Here is a 25,037-nt window from a genome sequence, read left to right on the forward strand (position 1 = left end):
AAGAGAGTATAGTACGACCTGATCAAAACCCAGGCTATATCAATATGAATGACCTATTTAGGTATCTCGTCAGTGTTTTTGTTTTTCGTCATTGCTTAATTTGATTAAAATGTTGGTTTCTTTGAATTGAATTCGCTAAATATTTAAATCTTGGCATATGAATTGGATAAAGTTTTAGACTTGTTTGGTGCTATCTCATATTTTATGAAATGCAATAAGAAAGAGTAACTTTTATCAATTAAATCTAAAAGATAAAACAGACATACAACTTCATGTTTAGTATAAATCCTTTACAATTGTTTGAAACATTGAAGATCATTATAAAATACTAACATAATTTATAATAGTACACATACAATTTTACTCTAAAAATAAGAAGATACAGGAGGTGGGTTAAAACCAATAATGATGATAGTCAGTCAGCATTATGACTAAGAGAAAAAAAAATGATCAGACGACACAAAAAGGTTAAATCACACCACACAGGAAATAAATCATTGTGGAACATAAAGACATTATTCAACGCATCATTGAATATTAATATCCATAGAGTATCTTTATTGAATGTTTTACCACGGATAATAGGTAAAGTTTCGAGGATTCATTAATTGTAATTTGACATTAACACTGCTGGAACCGTACACCGCGAAAACAGGACAAAGTTTCACATGTGAGGTCACATTCTTGAATATATGGAATATCGATTCATCTTGCTTTAGCGAAAATTCATTTCGCCGTCTGTTTACGAAAAACATAAATTTCCCATGAACTTTTGTACCAACTATATTATTACTGATTGATTCCAAAACTCGGTTATAATCAGTATCTTGTGAATACAAGTACACGTTGTCAACAACTGAACCCCTTGCTAGGTGAAAAGACCATCCGCTCACGTTGCTGGTCCCAACGTAGAAATACCTATCAACCTTTGAACGTTCGGCCAGACCTACCTCTAGAACAAGATTATTTGCAGATAATTTGTTAACTATTGTATATGTATAGTTAACTTCGTAGTACATTAATTCATTGTTTCCTACACACATGTCTGAAATCGTTCCCTTATAGTTCTGTAACTGTGCATCAGCGCTGTGTGTAGTATCTATGATATGGACGTTACTGATAATTGTATTATCAGCTGATATAAAGAGGTTTTTGTGTAAGTATGTTCGACTAAATCTCATGTCTGATATATCATCATCACCTAAAATAACAAAAGAATACAATTTAAGTCAGACAATAAACATTGTATTCGAGATGCCAATATATTTATATAGAAAGCCTCGGGTGTCAAAAATGAAAGACATTTAAAATGTTATGCGTCATGATGCATTGATTTATCAAAATGCTCATTGTAAATTATGGAATGCTACGATCAATGTGTGATATGTTTACCTGTGATTGCTAGTGTTTAAGTTGAGATGTAATGATAAGTCTATGTGTTCATAATAATATGCGTATCACACATTACGATAAGTTGAAACTACCGTTTAGCCGGTTATTTTCGCAGGTGCAAATTTTTGCGATTTAGGGTCAACAAAGGATAGCAAAACATTTAGCGGATTCTTTAATCCCAATCCCAATGATTGTTTTACTTGCATGACGTGTCATCTTTTGCTAATGTTGTGATAAGTTTATCACTAGAATACCGGTACTTACATATCTGTCAAAGGTGTACAAAACTCTGTTAATGTGACGGTTAATTATCTATGAAATTGATTGGACCTTTGATGTCATAAAATTATTATCAGTGACTTGCAACTGTTATATAAATTGATTAATAAGGATAAAATACAAGACAGGGTACCTTACTTTAATGAATTTTGCGTTATTAAAATTTGCTGTTACAAAATATAAGAAATTATTATAAATTAAGGAATGTATTTCCCTCATGCAAAGCTCTGATTCCTTTCACGAATTTGACTATACTTTTTGGACCTTTTGGATTATAGCTCTTCATCTTTTATATAAGCTTTGGATTTCAAATATTTTGGCCACGAGCATCACTGAAGAGAAATGTTTTGTAGAAATGCGCATCTGGTGCAACAAAATTGGTACTGTTGATTTAATTACTACCACTGGGTCGATGCCTCTGCTGGTGGACTATTAGTCCCCGAGGGTATCACCAGCCCAGTAGCCAGTACTTCGGTACTGGCATGAAAATAGGGACTTTTGCGTTATTAGAATTTGCTGTTACAAAATATAAGAAATTATTATAAATTAAGGCATGTATCTCCCTCATGCAAAGCTCTGATTCCTTTCACGAATTTGACTATACTTTTTGGACCTTTTGGATTATAGCTCTTCATCTTTTATATAAGCTTTGGATTTCAAATATTTTGGCCACGAGCATCACTGAAGAGACATGTTTGTCGAAATGCGCATCTGGTGCAACAAAATTGTTACCATTGATTTTATTACAGTCTTATATTATTAAATATTTTATAATGTAACTAATTTACTAGTTAACACCTGACAGCCAGGGAACAATGACCATTTGCATTTATTTTGTTTAAAACAACAAACCATAACTTGAGCTATTAAGTCTTATGTTAAAAGATAAAAAGGTTTCATGGGGCAAAATATTTTGTGTCGTATGAAAAAACACCAAGGAGTCCGAACATTTGACACTTATTTCAAAACTTATTTCAAAATCTCACCTACGCACATACTTAAAAAGTAATCATAATTCCATAGTAGGTTTACTGTACGATACGTTGACTTAAAACTGTATGATATAAATTTGAAAGTATATTATGTTGACATTCGACAGCAAAATGCTAAATATAACACGACTAATCAGAAGTTTAATATCGTTATGTTGAGATTTAATTATAAGATTGCAATACTTTATTTAGAAATGAAAAAAAATAAAGTGCAAAGTTAAAATTCCAGAAAGAGCACTTAAACATTTTGATGTTCAGTAAGAAAACGACAATGATACGTCCATTTTTTTATATTTTTTTTTTTAGATCAAATAGAAATAGAGTAACTTAAAGTTTAACAGAAGCGGAGTTGGTCTTGAATTGAAGCACAAATCTTAAAGTTACAGAAACATAACGTAAATTCCTATTAAATGGTTGAAAAGATCAAACAGATTTTTTTTAAGCTAGCTGATTTCAAAACAATGCTAATTTCAGATCGTGTTATGATGAATTGAAATAGATTATGGGACAGCATGATACATTTATGAGAATTGAGTATTCTGCTATATAAATTTAGGTGAAATACATTGATATACGTATTTTTTTGTTATAGCAGGAACAAAATTCGAAAGTTCTTAAATTCTAATAAAATTAACTTAATCCAACATCAGTGAAACAATCACCGGTCTTTTTATACCAAAGGAAGAAACTGCCCAATCACGAATCACCTCTAACGACCAGGGCATATTTTTCAAAATATCACCATTTAAATAATTGAGGTAAACCAACATTTGAACTCCTAAGGTAGAAAACAGAAAGAGTGATTCTAGATGCATCAGCTACACACTCTTGAACCTAATGAACTGAATGAGAATCAAAACAAAGGGAAATAATCCTGAATTTTATTCTATTTGTTTTGATTTAAGAATTGATATGTACAATAGGCTGCAATCATATTTTTATAGACATTGAACATTAAAATGCAAAATTTCATATTTTTTTACCTGGTTGGTTGCATGCGTCTGGTGAAGCTAATTTTGAAAAATATTGCATGAGAATATAACTTATAACAATTATTTATAAACACTCATTAGTATGTTTAAGTTACATTCTCAGGCCCTTATATTATATAATTGAGCCAATGCATCAGTTTATGTACAAACTATTCCACGCCTAGATAGATTGCATGTTAATTGTTGCTTTTTTGTAGACACTATATACAGGCACTCGTCAATGGCATTCAGCAGGGTTAACGAACCTCAGTTGATTAACCTGTTAGTCAAATTCATTTATATTATTCGTGAGGAATATGTTGTTTGTGCTGTGTTTAGACCCCTCTACCACGACATTCGTTTTACATGGACACATGGGGAGGGGTGGGGTGGGGGGGGGGGGCTCGTATTATGTTTTCCCACCGGTATATATAATCCATTCATCATATTGCGACTCTTTTTAAAAAATCGAGAGTCTATCCTTAATTTAGTTCAATTATATGGCCTTCCAAATACCGTTTCGATCACTAACATCATCGAACAGACCTAAATTGTCAAAATCCGGATATGGTGCACATATTTTTGAACTTATGTTTGTGACATACAAACTTTGCCACAAATTTATTCTTTTCTGTATGCATGGTAATAAATTCATGTATAAAGATCAAATTTCGTTATATCGTGTGATCAATTTATTTGACAATCGTCAATTGCAGTCAGCAGGGTTAACGAACAGCCGTTGTTCGACTTGTTTGTCGAATGCATTTTGTTAAAATATGCTTTTTCACTTTTTGGGTCTTTTGGACAAAATTGTTTGTGCAGTATTCAGACCCCTCTGCAACGATAGGTTTGAACGTAGTTTTCAATTTAGACCTGTCTAATTCTTTCGTTTGGGCTTGTGTCAGTCAGCAAGGTTTACGAACGTCAGTTATTCGATCCGTTTGTCCAAAGTGTTTTAATGAAATCTTCTTTTGCACTTTTTTTGTCTTTTCGAAAATGTTTTATGTGCTGTTTTAAGACCCATCAACCCCTAAATTTGTTTAACATAAACACGTATAAAAATTGCGATTTTTATCCAACGCAATCATAGGTTGGAGCGTCGTTTTCAATTTGGACTTGTTTCATTGTTTTGTTTGAGTTTGTATTGTATTTTCCCTCCGATTTATATAATCCGTTCATCCTATTTCGACTCTTTGAAATTATAGATTCTATCTTAAATTTAGGTAAATTATATGGCCATTCACTGTTGTAATGAGCCATAAAACCTATGTAATGTTTAAAACATTTTTAGGATGGTGCAAGCTTCTTAACTGATATTCAGTCTGACCTTTTTTTATGCACAATCAAACTGTTGAAGGATAACTGTGATCCCAAATATCTTTAATTAATTATAGTTTTCATTTTTTTGTTATTTTTGTTGTTTTGTACCCTATTTAGCATGTTTAGGCGTTGATATATATATATATATATATATATATATGCAGGCGATTTGGTGTCACGATATCACAGTAGCATGGGTTCGAATCCCGGCGAGGGATGAACCAAAAATTTGCGAAAGCAAATTTACAGATCTAACATTGTTGGGTTGATGTTTAGACGAGTTGTATATACATTATGTACACAGCCATGTATCACCATCATTGATGGCGATCCGATGGATACATCTGTTGTAGGGTTGTCACTGACTCAGACGTACTTATGAATATAATTATTTTCTGTGACTGTATCTTACATTAATTTGTAGGATCCTTTACTATAGATAATTTAGCTGATCTGTAACCATAACATCTTCATGCCTTATATATCATGTACTGTAGTACGCCGCTAGATTAAAACTGACGTGGAAAGGTAACATATGGCCACCGAAAGCTCTTTTTTTGAGAGCCCAGGTGGTCGTGTGGTCTAGCGGGACGGCTGCAGTGCAGGCGATTTGGTGTCACGATATCACAGTAGCATGGGTTCGAATCCCGGCGAGGGATGAACCAAAAATTTGCGAAAGCAAATTTACAGATCTAACATTGTTGGGTTGATGTTTAGACGAGTTATATATATATATATATATATATATATATATATATAACTCTTCTAACCATTAACCCAACAATGTTAGATCTGTAAATCTGCTTTCACCAACTTTTGGTTCTTCCCTCGCTGGGATTCGAACCATTGCTACTGAGATATCGTGTCACCAAATTGCCTGCACTGTAACCGGTGCATTAGACCACACGACCACCTGGGCTTCATAGTTCGAATCCCGGCAAGGGAAGAACCAAACATTTGCGAAAGCAAATTTACAGATCTAACATTGTTGGGTTGATGTTTGGATAAGTTGTATACTAGTATACATAATATACATAGCCATTTATCACCATCATTGCTGGTGATCCGATGGATAGAACTGTTGTAGAGTTGTCACTGGCTCAGACGTACTTATGATTTGGTGTCACGATATCTCAGTAGCATGGGTTCGAATCTCGGCGAAGAAAGAACAAAAAAATTACGAAAGCAAATTTACAGATCTAACATTGTTGGGTTATACGAGTTGTATACATAATGTACACAGCCATATATCACCATCACTGCTGGTGATCCGATGGATAAATCTGTTGTAGAGTTGTCACTGGCTCATACGTATATATATTGGACCTGTTAGTCAAATGCGGTTTTTTTTAAATATAATTTTCCCCCTTTTTTGGTCTTTTGGAAAATGTTGTTGTGCTGTACTCAGACCCTTCTACAGCGAAATATTGTTTTACACGTAAAAAAATTGCGATTTTTATCCAACGCAATCGTAGGTTTGAACGTAGTTTTAAATTTAGACTTGTTTTTATTTTTTCGTATGGGCTTGTATCATATTTTCCCTCCAGTTCATATGATCCGTTCATTCTATAGACTCTTAAAATTAAGTCTATCTAAAAATGAGGGTACATTATATATGGCCTTCCAAATACCGTTTTGATCCCTCACATCACTGAAGAGACATTTATTGTCGAAATCCGGATCTTGTTTAAAAAAAAATAATGACACCTTATGTTTGTGGCATAACATCTTGGCCACTAGTTAATTGTTTTCTGTTTAGTTTAAAAGTTATATTAAGATCCATTTTGTTACATCTTGTGATTTATTTTATTTGGCAATCGCCAATGGCAGTCAGCAGGGTTAAAGAACACCAGTTGTTCGACCTGTTAGTGATAGCGTTTTGTTTAAATATACCTTTTCACTTTTTTGGTCTTTTGGAAGATGTTGTTTGTGCTGTCTAAAGACCCTTCTACAACAAAATTATGTTTTACATGCACACGTATAAAAATTGCGGTTTATATCCAAAGCAATCATAGTGTTATGTCGTTGTTCTCCTCTTATATTTAATGCGTTGCCCTCGGTTTTAGTTTGTTAACCCCGATTTTGTTTTATGTCAATGGATTTATGAGTTTTGAACAGCGGTATACTACTGTTGCCTTTATTTACTTGTTTGTGTAAATACAAAACAAAAGAGGGCAGGGTTACGCATACAATATGGACACTTGTTTATTCTTTACATATTATAGACAAAAATCCTCCATGAAATCACATGCCATCGGCTTAAATGGAGATTTGTGGATGATAAATATATACTACAAATATAGAGCTTGAAATTCTAAGATTTTAAGTATGATGATGGATGGCTGTGTAACGTCCAATGGCCATTTTAATACATGTCAAGGACGATAACATGTAAATGTGATATAAATAGGAAATCCAATGTGTGGCAGACCAAAAAGCTGAGCCATAATTAATTCGTTATATTTTCCAAAAAACAGTCCTAAGGAACTAAGGAAGACATGTCACATACCCTTCAAAGTACTCCCGGGGCGAGAAGTCTTTGCTCTTACTCCTTACATTAAATGCCGCGTGCTGAGAATAGAAATTTTACGGTCATTAATATGACTCGCTGAAACGAACCTACTTCCTCTGTATCCGCATCCGAAACGAGTATTCTTCTGTTCTAATATTAAAGTTGTAATTTGTTTTACTTCACTGAGGAAGCAGAATCATATGAATTTTTGTCATAGACAAATTTATAGAGATTGGGTGTTACTCACATTCAATCCATTTGAATACGGAAAATGTCTTTTTTTTAGATTTAAATGTTAAAATCATCTCTCAGATAAACTAGATGCTCTTAAGAGCCTGTGTCGCTCACCTTGGTCTATGTGCACATTAAACAAAGGAAACAGATGCATTCATGTCAAAATTGTGTTTTGGTGATGGTGATGTGCTTGCAAAGATTTACAAAAGCTACCAAATAAATGAAAATTGTAAAAAAATGACTATAAAGAGCAGTTACTCCTTGAGAGGTCAAATGGTCATGTTGAATTATTTGTAGATCTTATTTTGCTGAACATTATTGCTGTTAACAGTTTATCTCTATCTACAATGGAGTTCAAGATATTAACAAAAAACTGCAAAATTTCCTTAAAAAATTACCAATTGGGGGCAGCAACCCAACAACCAGTTGTCCAATTCATTTGAAAATTTAACCGCAGATAATAATTGACCTGATTAGCTATTGTATCCCCTGACATATTTGCTCTAAATGATTTGGTTTAAGAGTTATAAGCCAAACTCTACATTGTCCTCCAATGTTCTACCTTAAGCAATGGCATCATCATGGTTGGTTGGTTGGTCGTGTCACCGAACACATTTTGTAAACTAGATACCCCAATGATCATTGTGGCCAAGTTTGGTTAAATTTGGACGAGTAGTTTCAGAGGAGTAGGTTTTTGTAGAAGATTACACAAATTTATGAAAAATTGGTAAAAAATACTTTATAGGGTAATAACTCCTTAAGGGATCAACTGACCATTTTGGTTATTTGACTTTTCTTTATATCTTACTCTGCTAAACATTATTGCTGTTCACAGTTTACCTCTATCTAAAATAATATTCAAGATAATAACCAAAAATGGCAAAATTTCCTTAAAATTACCAATTTAGTGGCCACAGCCCAATAATAGGTTTATTCGATTCATCTGAAAATTTCAGGGCAGATAGATCTTTACCTGATAATCAATTTTACTGCATGTAAGATTTGCTCTAAATGCTTTGGTTTGACCCAGTAGTTTCAGAGGAGAAGATTTTTGTAAAAGTTAACAGACGACGCCGGACGACGACGACGACGACGGACGACTGACGAAGGACGCAAAGTGATGAGAAAAGCTTAATCGGTCCTTCGAGAGAGTGTACAATATTAAATAATATTTTCCTGTTTGTTAAGTGTTACATTCTCTTTGACAAGATAATTAAGTGTCAAAATTCAGGAACGTTTTCAATTTTCTAGAACAGGAAATTAATAAGCAATTCAAAATCAAGCCTTTCTGTAAAACTAAACTTGTTTCACATTTTTGCTTATTCAGAGTAAATATCAAGGTGTGTTAATATTTAGAAATTTTTAATTGATGTTTATATTAATGTTTCATGTTCTGTCCGACTCGGCTTCTGTTAAAATCATTATTTATTTAGGTGGACGATAAACATTTTATTACTAGATTTATTATGTCTGTGGTAGAGACGGCAATGTTTTCTTAACCGTCTCATGACTTGGTGCACGTGTTAAATTTTCAATCTTTGTCAGGTTTATTCAGTCAGTTGCATTGATAAGATAGTAACAGTATAGAAGTGCAAACAATTCAAATCAATATTACTAGTATTTGGTTATTTCATAACTTTTTAACTACTTCTTAAAAATGCCGCCAGTTCGTAAAAAGCGTGTTTCCAGTAAGAAAAGTAAGAAAAGTGACACACCAGTTATACAGAATTCTAATACAGAATTGACACTTGACGAAGTTAAAGGAAAACTAAGAAAGCAAGGCATCAGGGCTCCATCAACTTTCACAAAAGAGCAGTTATTGGAACTATTAAATGAGAATTCAGGACAGGATAATACAGTTATGCCCGAAATTCCAGCATTAACTCAACTTACCACCAGTTTAAACAACATGGAGCAAACTGTTCAAAATCAAGGAACTTTAATTCAGTCGCTATTAGTTAGAGAATCAAATATCATTAGTCAACCTGCATTCGTGAGTGATATAAATAATGGAGTACATCATGATACAGGATCTTATCACACTACCAAGGTTTCCTCAGGCATGTTTCCGCATGTTCAAGCAGTGGCACCGAACGTTCGGAAGCAGATTTTAGAAGGCAAGTACATTAATCTGGCTACCCTTCTTAACAATCAAGAAAACGTACAAGATTACAAAACCGTTGATGAATCTGACGGGTCCGTATTGTTAATCAAACATCGCGATCCCCGCCTTCAAAGAAACTTGTCTATACAAGAGTTTCTAGAAGCTTTTAATATTTACAAAAATATTATCTGTGAAAAGCAAGACCGACGAATCGAATTCGATATGTATATTCAAGATATCATTGATATCTCTGCAAGATATAAAGGTCCCGTTTTCTACGAGTATCACAAGGCTTTCGCAAATAAGGTAGCTGCTATCAAACTGACCCATGGTAAAGTTGTAGATTGGTCCATCAGAGACGAAAAACTCTATTCATCCACCACAAGTGGACAAATAATTAAAGAATGTGAAACATGCGGTAGTCTTGGGCATCTCACAGCTGTTTGTCAAACGTTACCAAGCTTTGGTCAATCGAATAATCGACCGAAACCAACTTATAATCAAACTCATTTTCAGAAATCACAAGTTGGGAGTAACGATCGTGTTGATTCCAATACAGATATACGAGGACGCCCTGTTCTTTTCTTTCGTGGTCGGGAAGTGTGTAACAATTTCTTATCAGGAAAATGTTTCAAGGGGACAAAATGTTCATTCGCCCATGTTAATACTAGATCATCTACTGGTGCTACTCCGAACAATGGGCCGTCACAAGAACAAGCGCAGGCCAAGAATTGACTAGTGTCTACGCCTATTGATATCGATCAACTTGAATTTGAACTTACACATTATCCAGATAAAAATTTTGTTTTTAATTTAATTAATGGACTTCGATATGGTTTTGACACAGGCATAAACGTACTACCAAGTAAATCTTTGGAATGTAAGAATTTATTGTCTACCAAGAAATTTCCCGATGATGTTACGAAACTGGTAGATGACGTACTTCGTAAAGGATACCTTATTGGACCATTTACAAAACCTCCGTTTGATACTTATAGAATTAGTCCGATAGGTATTGTTGAAGGAAAATATTCAAAAAAGAAAAGATTAATTCTAGACCTCTCGGCTCCTCACAACAATGATGAGCATCACAGCATCAACGATTTGATAAATAAGGAAGACTATTCATTAACCTATGTAAGAATTGACGACGCTATAAATATAATTAAGTCATTAGGAATTAAAAGTCAATTATGTAAGTGTGACGTAACCGATGCATTCAAATTAATACCTGTACATAATTCTTTATGGCGATTTTATGGATTAAAATGGAATGACATTTACTATTTTTATACTCGTTTAGCATTTGGTTGCCGTTCAAGTCCCAAGATATTCGATACATTATCAGTGGCAATATGTTGGATCTTACAAAATAATTACGGTTTGCGGCACGTGTTACATTTGTTAGACGATTTTCTCCTGATTAACAATCCTTACGTAGATGCTACAAGGAATATGAACACAATGTTATATGTATTTAATAGTTTAAAGATTCCTCTCAGCGCTCATAAAACAGTTGGTCCATCTACTTCATTAGAATATCTCGGCATAATTCTCGATTCAATGCATATGATTGCTAAATTACCTGATGAGAAGCTTGTTAGAATTAAGGATATTTTATACAGCTATCTTAATAGACGTTCATGTACTAAGCGTGAAATGTTAAGTTTATTGGGTCATCTCAATTATGCATGTAAAGTAATTATACCAGGGAGATCGTTTGTGTCGTATTTATTGACATTAGCACACTCCGTTAAAGAACTTTATCATCACGTTACAATTACAAAGGGATGTAGAGATGACATGGCAATGTGGTTTAAATTCCTAAGTCAGTGGAATGGTATATCATTTTTTATCAGCGATAACGTTATTAATGCGTCCGATTTTCATTTATTCACGGATGCTTCATCAACAATCGGATACGGAGGTTATTTTAGGAAAAGGTGGTTTCAAGGCAGTTGGCCCGACGATTTTATTCGGTCCGATGAGGAGTCTTTCTCAATGGCTTACTTAGAATTGTATCCGATTGTTATATCTGCTATTTTATGGGGGCATGAATGGTCTACTAAACGCATTCTTTTTCATTGTGATAATATGTCTAGTGTGTACATTATTAATAAGGGTCGTTCAAAGTGTAACGTGATTATGAATCTTGTTCGCCGTTTAACTTGGTGTGCGGCTAAATTTAATTTTGTTGTACATGCTGTACATGTACCAGGGAAAGAAAATAACATAGCAGATGCTCTTTCTCGTTACCAGATGAAGCGGTTTCGACAATTGGCTCCAGAAGCTTCGCCAAATCCATGCACCTGCCCTCCTCATTCCGAAATTGTGTGGAGTTAGACCAAGCAGTCGACAGCTTATGGAATAAAAGTATCAACGTGAATACCCGCAATGTTTATTCAACAGGATATAAATGTTTTATTCAATTTTGTGGCAATCATATCACTGGATTCAACTCAAGGACTTTCAATATGTCTAAAGTTTCGGAAGATTTATTGATCTATTTCGTGGCCCACTGCCAATCAGTGTTAAAACTGAAATATTCAACAATCAAATTATATCTCGCTGGAGTTCGTTTTCATGGAGTTAATTTTGATAATGTGAACCCACTTTGTGATAAATTTGGTCATACATACCAACGCTTGCAAAATGTGTTAAATGGAGTTAAAAAATCTGAGAGTAAGCCATTACGACAAAAGTTACCAATAACGTTTAAAATTTTACAGGAAATAGTAACTTGTTTGCAATGTGGATTTTTCAATCATGATTATATGGATTTAACATTTCAAACAGCGTGTGTTCTGGCATTTTATGGTTTTCTGAGATGCAATGAGTTTACATGTAGAACTGTGTTTGATCCAGATTCAAATTTATGCGTTTCTGACATAAATTTCGTTTCAGAATGCGAAGTAACTGTTAATTTAAAAGCTACAAAGACAGATATATTCCGACAAGGTATTATAATTTCCTTGTTCAAGATAGAGGGCGTCGTTTGTCCGTATAAATTGCTACCCCAGCTGATGAGTGTAAGATTAAACCTAAACGCAAAGCAGAATGATTCGTTTCTCGTTGAAGAAACCGGAAAACCACTTTCCCGGAACTTTTTTATAAGCAAGCTGAAAACAATACTCATAGCATTAGGATATAGTGACAAGGATTATAGCGGACATTCTTTTCGATCAGGTGCGGCCACAAGTGCTAGTTCTCAAGGTATTGAGGACAGCATGATACAAACACTGGGACGTTGGAAATCAGATTGTTTTAAACGTTACATTAGAACTTCCAAATTGGATATTAAATCCGCGCTGGAAAAGATTAAATGACAAGATACAATGCCGAAAACGTTTTTTACCATCGGTTATAACTTTGTAATTTGTCCTCCATCCTAGCCTTGTGTCTTTTCTTCTCACGTTGATCTCAATATTGTGGTTAAGGATTTTTATATTGACATTAATTTTTCTCTAGATCAACTTTAATTTTAACAAGACACAAGGCTTCATCAGGCACAACATCTTCAATCTTTTTGGGTTACTCAATATGCAACTTGGGCAGGCAACATAACGTTACATATTTCGTTTTGGGCTATGATATTTTATTTTGGCCAAATATAATATCGTTTCCCCAAAACATTTCTGAGTAGTTAGGGTGCCTACGTGCCTTAACGAGGAATAGTCTCATCTTGATTGCTCAACAGCTCTATTTCACGTCGGTCTATGCCCACAAAGATTTACTCTTATGCGGTACCACGTGAAAAATCAAGTAAGGCTATACCGCTCGGGAACGGCTTGCTAAAGTACTCTGAGACAAGTAGACTGGTAGTCGTACACACACGTGTATGCAAATACCCCTATGGTGACGCATTTCTGTCAAAGATATGTGGCTAGCTCAGGCACAGTATTTTAGCGGCAAATTATCCTTAATTATCTGAGAACACACTATCATTTTATGTACATACTGTGTGTTTTGTGTCAACTGCAGGTAGCATGTAATTTGTTTTGTTCTTGATTTACAATATGACAGAACTGAGTGAATTACATGATACTAGAGAAAAAATATCCTCAAGCATTATCACAGTGTGCCGCGCACACTGCTCGGATAGTTAAGTATAATGTTGGCGTCAGTTAGTTTACATTCATCGCTTTTTATTCACTGACGCCAAGGAAGTTTTCTGTAACATAACGTGTTGCCCTTAAGCCCAAATATTTGTATAATAAAAATAATTATTTTATTATGTTTTATATTCTTTCAGTACTCAAACAATCAGACTGGGTATCTTGAAATACTTCCTGCTGGACGTTTACAGGCTTTATATCAACAATAACTACTTTCGTAATTATGGTATATTGTCTGTGATCGTTCTTATAGACGGTCATTAAAAGCTATCAATTATCTGCGGTCAAGGTTAATTTATATGTATTTGTACATATCTCTAATCATTGTTCACGCCTGTAATTCTCTTATCAAAGGTCTATTAAGGTCAACGCATTGAGGTTTTATTAGTTAATTGGCTTTGGTCTGCTGTGTCGGTATTAACTTTGGATCATACGCTTGATGTGTATTTATTATGTTTGAAACATGTTGTATAAATTAGAAATTTTTAATTGATGTTTATATTAATGTTTCATGTTCTGTCCGACTCGGCTTCTGTTAAAATCATTATTTATTTAGGTGGACGATAAACATTTTATTACTAGATTTATTATGTCTGTGGTAGAGACGGCAATGTTTTCTTAACCGTCTCATGACTTGGTGCACGTGTTAAATTTTCAATCTTTGTCAGGTTTATTCAGTCAGTTGCATTGATAAGATAGTAACAGTATAGAAGTGCAAACAATTCAAATCAACCCTCCAGCCGCCCCAACACCGCCGATTATTATGAAGATGTTGTGCCTTTATGGTTCACGTTATGTTACTATAATAAATGATCAGGCCAGACATTTATGAACATTTTCTGAGTAGTTAGGGTGCCTACGTGCCTTAACGAGGAATAGTCTCATCTTGATTGCTCAACAGCTCTATTTCACGTCGGTCTATGCCCACAAAGATTTACTCTTATGCGGTACCACGTGAAAAATCAAGTAAGGCTATACCGCTCGGGAACGGCTTGCTAAAGTACTCTGAGACAAGTAGACTGGTAGTCGTACACACACGTGTATGCAAATACCCCTATGGTGACGCATTTCTGTCAAAGATATGTGGCTAGCTCAGGCACAGTATTTTAGCGGCAAATTATCCTTAATTATCTGAGAACACACTATCATTTTATGTACATACTGTGTGTTTTGTGTCAACTGCAGGTAGCATGTAATTTGTTTTGTTCTTGATTTACAATATGACAGAACTGAGTGAATTACATGATACTAGAGAAAAAATATCCTCAAGCATTCACACAGTGTGCCGCGCACACTGCTCGGATAGTTAAGTATAATGTTGGCGTCAGTTAGTTTACATTCATCGCTTTTTATTCACTGACGCCAAGGAAGTTTTCTGTAACATAACGTGTTGCCCTTAAGCCCAAATATTTGTATAATAAAAATAATTATTTTATTATGTTTTATATTCTTTCAGTACTCAAACAATCAGACTGGGTATCTTGAAATACTTCCTGCTGGACGTTTACAGGCTTTATATCAACAATAACTACTTTCGTAATTATGGTATATTGTCTGTGATCGTTCTTATAGACGGTCATTAAAAGCTATCAATTATCTGCGGTCAAGGTTAATTTATATGTATTTGTACATATCTCTAATCATTGTTCGCGCCTGTAATTCTCTTATCAAAGGTCTATTAAGGTCAACGCATTGAGGTTTTATTAGTTAATTGGCTTTGGTCTGCTGTGTCGGTATTAACTTTGGATCATACGCTTGATGTGTATTTATTATGTTTGAAACATGTTGTATAAATGTCATATTTATCTTTATATATATTATTATTAATGATGACATTTCATTACCAAAGCATGGATCTGAAGTACAGGTTCGGACGTTGAATGTTTCATTGTATTTACAAAGCATCGATGTATTCATATGCTGTCTGACTCTGACTTGTTCGCCTTTACCACAGGTAATGCTACATCCCGACCAGGAACTCCATGTCGTCCAATAGCATTCATTCTTTGACTCATCTGAAACGTAAACAACGCATTAATTGAAATTGAATAAAGAAGAGGACAAATGTAATATCGCAGTTGAACATGATCTATGTTTTCATATGCCATTACGATCAACCTTAGTCTAATTAAATGTTATTTTCTGTATCAAATAACCGTTACAAATACTAATCTTCACAATGCCTTCGACTATCACTATACCTTCAATATCTATTGGTATGCATTTTGTTATATGTATAGCCGACTTTAAATAAATCTTTTATGCTTTATATCTACAAAACAACTTATAGAGAACCTATCTCCAAAGAGATCTGAGCTGTTTGAAATAGAACTTAAGTTAACGCAGACGTAACCCCGTGACACACCCCATCCAATAAACAGGGAAAACAACATCTAATACGTATACTAAAAGTTTAGTTCAAGACGATAATCTGATAGAATCATATGCTCAAAGTCAACAAATGTACCGGAGTATACATTGCTGCTGTGGTTTTATTCATTTAGTAGTTAGCTTTTAACTAGAATTCAGTATCTTTGAGTAATGTCTGATCCGTTTGTGTATCTGTTATTTTTTGTTAGTTGTTTTTGTGCTTCGTGGCGATCAAATTGGACAAAACCTATTCCAATCATTTTTACAATTTTTTATAATGAGCTGTTACGACACTGTAACAAAATAGATGAGTATTGAGCTCTTTCAAATACGTTTATTCTAGAATGGTACTAGTATCTCTTTGAAATTCTTTTTTTCCTATTTGAATATAAAAAGAGGCATACAAAATATTTTGTAAATCAATTATTATATATTAAAAGTTACACAGATATTTTTGTACTAACGTTGATCTTCCTATCATATCAGGCCTATGAGTTTATGTGGTTACAACGGTAACATCGACCGAATTCTTTAACCGCCCAATACTAATAGTTCAATCAAGTCGAAGTTCAAATTTTATGTATATAAATAACTGTTGTTCTTTGTGCCTCTATGAGTAGGTTTTTCTTGTGTTTCACAAATCGCAATTGAAAATGTAATGATCATTGCGCTTCGTTGTAATATACTGTCCTCGACATATTTGTAAAATTGACATACACCAGATCGAAATCTTATGAATTGTTTGTTTATCTCTGTTCAAAATCGTAGGGAACTTACTGATTCCATAACAGCTCAAAGCTCAATTTAATATTTCGAAAAGCCCAATACATTTCCTGTAATTGATCATTTATAAAAAAAAAAAAGTACAAATTAGGTGACCACATGTGTCATCACTGAATACTTCTTCTGTATAACAATCATGTTCAATGATTATCTTCTCTTTAACAACATTAGTTAAATCATTTGTATGACTGCTGCTAGATTTATTTCATGGTGTTTATGAAGTTTTAAACTAAAGATGTATATGATAGTACATAACTTCCAACGCATGATCAGGTAAGGATTATTAATAGGGAGACGGATTTATAAAAGTTTTTCCAAACTTGTTTCCGAATTCATGTAACATTGTAATATTTGTCTTGACATTTTTCAATAATAAATACTGTTTAAACTAAGGATTATTCAACTCTTTTAACAATTTAAGTTCATCGAAACCTTCAAACTATTTTACGGCTATATTTTTCATGATCCTAAAAATAACTGGCTAAAATGTTATACAACTTCTCTTGGAGTCAAATTTGTCAAAGTTATCGGTCTACCACTCTTCAGTGTTGTAAGACAATTTGGATTATTCAATATAATTTTGAATGCGTGCGCATTTACTCAATTAATCAAAGGTTGCATTGATATGGTCACGGTTTCAAAAAGAGGGGCGACAGATACAAAAGGAATATTCAAACTCATAAATCGAAAATTAATTGACAACGCCATGGCAAAAAAAGAAAAAGACAATCAGAAAAAACAATTGTACACAAAACACAACATAGAAAACTTAAGACTTAGCAACACGAACCCCACCAACAACTTGGGGATCCAAGGTGCTCCGGGCGGGTACTCAGATCCTGCTCCACATGTGGTATGTTGTGTTCGTTCTTGTAATAATTAACTGATAAAAAAGTTAACAGTCGGGAAAAAAACGTTTTGAATTTAAATCAGTATTTTTCAGTCGTATCTAAAATTGAAAATATGCTTTATTCTAGAAAATAAAAATCTCGACTAATGTTTTTGTAAATATTGTCTATTTTGAAACAAACAAGTTTATGTAAAAGATGCAACACGTCTGCTATTTCTTAAATACCTTAAACAATGATTGTATGTTTCTAACTTGATTGCATCATTTATTTAAAGACTTAGTGGGAGTGTCGTTCCATTAATAAGTTTATTATATTGGGAGTTTCCAATAATGTTTGCATATATGTCATTTTTCTTGGCGTTTCCAAAATAACATTTATATATAATGTTTGGTAATTAAAATGATATAATGAAAAACTTACAAAAAATACATGCTATTATTGTGTATGCAAAATCTTGCATTTATTGTAAATATTTTGGAAATTTTTTGAACTGTATTATGTTAGTGATACAAATATGTGTATTTGTTGGTGAAATAAGTAGGCAGATAATAATTATATATGAAATATATGGTATGGGAGATAACTCTAAAAAAAAATGCATTGCAAGTGTACATGCAAATTCATTTATTGTAAATATATTGAATATAGGTTGGACTTTTATTATGTTGTATAACATAAATGAAATCGGTGAACTGTACAGCAAACTAAATATTCAGAAATTTGAAGACAATAATATAAATATATATTTTCCCCATAAAGTATGTCTATTCGTTTAGTTTCATTAAACGCAAACGGTATGGGAGATAAGTCAAAACGAAATGCATTATTTCAATGGTGTCAAAAAAAGAATTTTGATTTTATATGTTTGCAAGAAACTCATTGCACAAAATTTGTTGAAAATGAATGGAAAAAAGAATGGGGAGGTTTAAGTTTTTGGTGTAACGGGACTTCCGTTTCCAAAGGGGTAGCAATTTTAGTGAAACCAAATTTAGATATAAACATTACTGAAAAATATAAAGATGCAGAGGGAAGGAAATTAATAGTTGAATTCAAATTAGATTCAAACGAAACTATTAGAATTTTTAATGTCTACGCCCCTAATAATGGCATAGAAAGAAAACATTTCTTTAATAAGTTAAAAATAGATAAAGAAAATGATATTGTAAATTACGTTATGGGAGATTTTAATTGTTGTCTAAATAGGAAATTAGATAGAAAACATATGCCCAAACGTGGCGATGCGGGAAATTATGAACTAAAAAATTTCATTGAAAAAAATGAATTGACGGACTTTTGGCGTCTCAGATATCCAAACAAAAAACAATATACATTTTCAAGGGGTCAATCATACTCGAGAATAGATTATATATTCACCAGTGAGAATATCGATTGTAGAGTAAACAATGCAAAAATTGTTTATTTTCCCTTCAGCGATCACGACGGCGTAACAATTACTATGAACATCGTCGAACCAGAAAGAGGCCCGGGTTACTGGAAAATGAACAATAGTATAATTAAAACCGACCTTTTCAAAAATACTTTTGAAACATTTTGGAAATCTTGGAAACTTAACATAAATAATTTTAAAGATAAAAAGGAGTTCTGGGATTTAACAAAAACTAAAATAAAGGACATAACAATAACGGTTTCAAAGAAACTTAGATTAAATGAAAATGAAGTTAAAAATTGGGAAGATAAATTAGAAAATCTGTTAGAAAATGATGGAACACAAAAAAATCTGAATGAGGTTGAAAAACTAAAAAAAGATATATATAAATATTACGAACAAAAAGCAGAAGCAGCACGCATAAGATCAAAAATAAATTGGTATGAAAAAGGTGAAAAATCCACAAATTATTTTTTCAGATTAGAACAAATTTAAAACGAGGAAAAGAAAAACTATGGTCAAAAATAAAAGCCGAAAATGGCACATACAAAAATAATATTAATGAAATCTTAGGCGAGCAATTAAAATATTATGAGAAACTTTTTACCTCGGGGGGTTGTAATAGAGAGGCTGGGGGAAAATTACTATATAATGTAAGTAAAACTCTATCTGAAGCAGAAAAACGGTTATGTGATAGTGAAATTACAAAAGATGAAATTTTCAAAGCAATTAAATTAATGAAAAGGGATAAATCACCAGGGGAAGATGGCATAACTGCAGAATTTTATCAGGAATATTGGTTTTTGATACAGGATGAGCTTACGCAAATATTAAAAGAAACCTTTTTTGATAAAACACTTTCCGAATCGCAGAGACTTGGAATGATAAGCCTATTATATAAAAGTGGGGAGAGGGAGGATATTAAAAACTGGCGACCTATAACATTATTAAATGTAGACTATAAAATTTGCTCAAAAATTCTGGCTGAACGTTTGAAAATAGTTCTACCATCAATTATAGAAACAGATCAAAAAGGGTTTGTTAAGGGCAGAAATATTTTTGATTCTAATAGAATGCTGCAAGATATTTTCGATTTTATAGATATGGAAGACGAGGAAGGATCAATCCTTTTTCTTGATCAAACAAAAGCTTTTGACTATGCAGAATGGGAATGGTTAGATGCATGTTTAGAAAAATTTCAATTTGGGGAAAATTTTCGGGAATGGGTTAAAATGTTACTAAAAAATGCTAAAACTTGTTTAATGACTAACGGTTTTCAATCAAGATACGTCCCAATTTCTAGATCAATCCGTCAGGGCTGTCCAATATCGCCGATGGTTTACATTTTACAAGCAGAGCCGATGGCAGCCACAATTAGGGCTAATCCGAAAATTCAAGGAATAAATTTACCCCACCCTGACATAGAAAATGAAAAGAAAGAGGTTAAGATTAACATGTTTGCAGACGATACACAATTTTTTAATAGAACAGAGGAATCAATAGAGGAAACATTCAAGGTTTTAGAAATATATGAGAAAGCATCGGGTGCTAAGATAAATTATGAAAAGACTGTAGGGGTATATTTGGGTCGTTGGAAAAATAAAACACCAAAATATAAAAAAATTAGGTGGTCTAGCGAACCAATTAAAGCATTGGGAGTCATGCATGGATATAGTGTTGATATAGAAGCTATATGGTTAGAAAAAATAAAGAAGATTAAGGCGTGTCTTGAGGTTTGGAAATCTCGTGACCTAACATTGAAGGACAGAGTCTTAATATTAAAATCATTGATCATTTCTAAAATAGGGTTCGAAATCGAAATGCGAGGTATACCTGAAAAATATAAAAAAGAAATAAACAATGTCATGTGGAATTTTATATGGGAGGGGAAAGTAAATATAATTAAAAGGGACGTGTGTTGCTTACCGTTAGAAGAAGGGGGGATTGATATGATCAATATAGACTCGTTCATTAAATCCAAACAAATCAAAAGTATGCAAAAGATTTTAAGATCAAACACCGATAACTGGAACACAATAGCCAAATGGTGGCTACAGAAGTTTGATATCAAATATAATTGTAATAATTTTTTAGCAAAGTGTTCGAACTTACGAGGATTGCAAATGGAAAATTTTCCAAAATACTATCTTGAGTTAATTAAAACGTGGTCAAAATGTTTAAGTATACAAAGTCCAATAAATAAAAACGATATCCTAAACCAACAACTTTTTGGAAACATAAAAATTCAATACAATAAAAAACCTATTTTTTTCCCTAACTTCGGAAAAAGTGGAATTCATACAATAAAAGATATTTGGGATGAAGAAACGAAAAACATCAAAAGCGACAACTTTATATACAATACTCTTAAAGATAAGAGAAACTGGATCTCGGAATGGGTAAGGCTGAAATTAGCTATTCCTAAATTGTTCAAGGACAGACTAAAAAGCGTCCACGTTGATCCAGAACCCCCCAAAAATGGTTATTATATTAAAAATACATTTGAATTTTACGATAAACAGAATAAAGTAGTAATCCCAAGTGAGATATCTTTGAAATTAATCCAATATTCGTTAAATTTAGATATAGTTCCAAACTGTCAAATAAAATGGAATATTCAGTATAATTCGGAATTACCGTGGAAAAAGATCTGGATAAATTTAAATAAAAGTATGTCCTCTAGGAAAGCAAATCAAATTAGCTGGAAAATTGTTCATAACATTATCTATACGGAGCAAAAACTATTTAGAATGGGCAAATCAAATAATGGCAAATGCCATTTTTGTAAAACAGAAAACGAAACTCTCACACACCTTTTTCACAACTGTAACATTATAATGGTTGTTTGGGAACACATTTTTGATGCGCTTAAAACATATAATGTACTAAATAACACAGTATATATTCCATTGAGCGAAGAACTTATCATGCTAGGAATGTACGATTACAAAAAAAAGTACAATGTCATAACTAATACGATTATGAATACAGTTAAATGGATTATTTGGAAATGTAGGAATATAATCAAATATCAGTCTAAAAGTTTTACTTCCAGCCAATTGATAGCATATGCAAAACGGGAACTGGGAAGTTTAATTGAATCTATGGACAAATCATTATCATCCAAAAAAGAAAATTTTGCAGCTGAAATAAAACTTATAATAAATCTTATACATTAGTAAGTGACGAAATAATTTGTACTTACTTTCTTTTCCTTTTTAGAACAAAATACATCCAACGATAGAAATATACAATACACGCATTTACAAGGTCGAGCATGTGACCTATAAAACCACTTACCGACACATAACAATGTAATCCAGGTGTCAAAAGTACAAAAAATTAAATGCCAATTATATAAGTAAAGGTAAATTATTGTGTAGATTGTAGTGTGTTTTGGGGGACTTTTATTAATGTATTTTATTTACTGTAGAATATTGTGAACATTTTATACGCAAACTCAATCAGTGTAATTAATATGAATGTATAACTTATGTATGGAAAAAAATATTAAATAGATTTTTTTTTATGATAGAGTCCACCGTTTATCCCTGGACGTTGGATCATTGTAAACACAGGGCCCCTTGAAAAATGATATTACGATTTATGACATGTTTTGATTTCGTCTCGAAAATACCCAATTAAAGATATTTCTCGAACTATTTTCTTGCAATTATATATTGTGTCATCCTTTATACCTTTATTCGTATTTATAATTATATGTTCAAAAATCATTCACCATCTCCAACATATTCGTAAAAGAAGAAAACATTTACTTGTATATTGTTAATCTGCGGTTTACATGTTGTAATGTACTATTATATTATTTATTTATTTATGTTTTTTCTCTGCTTGTTTTTGCGTTTGTTTGTACTATATTCCTGTCACAAAGTCATGGTAGTGTTGTCTTTTTTTCGTTAAATGTCCTCTACCAAGTCAGGAATATTGCAGTGTCAAAGGCCGTTTCTATAAAATTGAGAATGGAAATGGGGAATGTGTCAAAGAGACAAAAACCCGACCAAAATAAAAAACAACAGCAGAAGGTCACCAACAGGTCTTCAATGTAGCGAGAAATTCCCGCACCCGGAGGCGTCCTTCAGCTGGCCCCTAAACAAATATATACTAGTTCAGTGATAATGAACGCCATACTAATTTCCAAATTGTACACAAGAAACTAATATAAAAATAATACAAGACTAACAAAGGCCAGAGGCTCCTGACTTGGGACAGGCGCAAAAATGCGGCGGGGTTAAACATGTTTGTGAGATCTCAACCCTCCCCCTATACCTCTAACCAATGTAGAAAAATAAACGCATAACAATACGCACATTAAAATTCAGTTCAAGAGAAGTCCGAGTCTGATGTCAGAAGATGTAACCAAAGAAAATAAACAAAATGACAATAATACATAAATAACAACAGACTACTAGCAGTTAACTGACATGTCAGCTCCAGACTTTAATTAAACTGACTGAAAGATTATGATTTCATCATATGAACCTCAGGCACAATCCTTCCCGTTAGGGGTTTAGTATCATACCATCATAACATATATGAGAAGAACATAACCCGTGTCATGCCAACAACTGTTTTTAGAATAAATGTCTTTAGTTCCGACGCAAAGACCTTATCAGTGACTCAATATTAACGCCAAAATATGCAATCTTTAATGATTTGACAACAGTATCGTAATTATATCCCTTCTTAATCAGTCTGTATGTTTGCGTTTGCTTTTGTTGTAGTTCAGTGTTTCTGTTGTTCCGTTGTTTTCCTCTGATAATTGATGTGTTTCCCTCAGTTTAAGTTTGTTACCAAGATTTACTTTTGCTTACTCGAATTATGACTATTGAACAGCGGTATACTACTGTTGTCTTATTGTATACTTACACTGTGTAACAGAAAATCTCTCCTTTGTGATGAAGAATGTGACAACACCTGTTACAACCAATGCGACCAACATGCAAATAATGATAAGTAATAACAACCACAGTGACATTTGAATCTTTTGTCGACCATGCTTTTCTGATTGTGTGGGCATATTAGTAGATGATAAATTCGGATCGTCATTTGGAGGATCTTGATCATAAACTGAAGACAGTTTATCGTATGTGTTATCAGTTGCAAACACTTCAATATAATCTGTGTCAGTAATTTCTGTATTGAAACTTTTGTTGGTATAAATGTTTGGCTTAGTGTTTGCCATCGTGGTTTCTTATCAGCATTAAACTACAAAAACAAAGAAATTTGTTATGTTAAATACAATTAACCTTACCGGTGGCTTTTCATTACACATGCATAAATGCTATGAAATGTGAGATAAAAATGAGTATAAAAATAAATCGTCGTAGACAGACATTCTAACAATTTTTGACATAGAACGTCGATATTTGATACCACCATCTATCAAATCAATCTTTTCGGTCTAAACCTTATTATACGCCCGTCAATATTTTGACGCGATGTATTATGATATACAAATGTCCGGCGTTCGTTCGTCTGTCATTCCATCCTTCTGTATGTTTGTCTGTCTGTCTGACGTCTACAAGTCGCACCGTAACTTGAATACCACTTATTCAGATTTCATGAAACTTTACATAGTTGTTTTCTGTGATGATCAAATGATTTTTGATTTAGTTAAGTCTGCCAATTGACATTTTATCGTATGTTTTCTATGTTGTGATGTTATGCTATTGTTTCAGAAAAAGGGAAAAGGTTTAGACCATTAAA

The 25,037-nt window shown here is 33.2% G+C and overlaps 1 protein-coding gene across 1 annotated transcript; it reads right to left on the reverse strand.

The window, feature by feature from the left end:
* Positions 1-304: 304 nt before the first annotated feature.
* On the reverse strand, positions 305-24,328 carry LOC134683887 (uncharacterized). Its single transcript, XM_063543192.1, has 3 exons — positions 24,198-24,328; positions 15,764-15,934; positions 305-1,201 (listed from the first exon to the last, which is right to left on the reverse strand). Exons 1-3 carry the CDS (start codon positions 24,304-24,306, stop codon positions 570-572), a joined length of 912 nt encoding a protein of 303 aa, XP_063399262.1. The 5' UTR covers positions 24,307-24,328; the 3' UTR covers positions 305-569.
* Between the last annotated feature and the right edge of the window lie 709 nt (positions 24,329-25,037).

Source organism: Mytilus trossulus, chromosome 9 (assembly GCF_036588685.1).
Source record: "Mytilus trossulus isolate FHL-02 chromosome 9, PNRI_Mtr1.1.1.hap1, whole genome shotgun sequence".
Lineage (NCBI taxonomy): Eukaryota > Metazoa > Mollusca > Bivalvia > Mytilida > Mytilidae > Mytilus > Mytilus trossulus.

Coding starts and splice junctions, on each gene's coding strand:
- LOC134683887 (XM_063543192.1), bottom strand. CDS start 24,306: ATGTCACTGTGGTTGTTATTACTTATCATTATTTGCATGTTGGTCGCA. Junction 15,935..24,197: donor GAGATTTTCTGTTACACAGT/GTAAGTATACAA, acceptor TTTACGTTTCAG/ATGAGTCAAAGAATGAATGC. Junction 1,202..15,763: donor TACTTCAGATCCATGCTTTG/GTAATGAAATGT, acceptor TTGTTATTTTAG/GTGATGATGATATATCAGAC.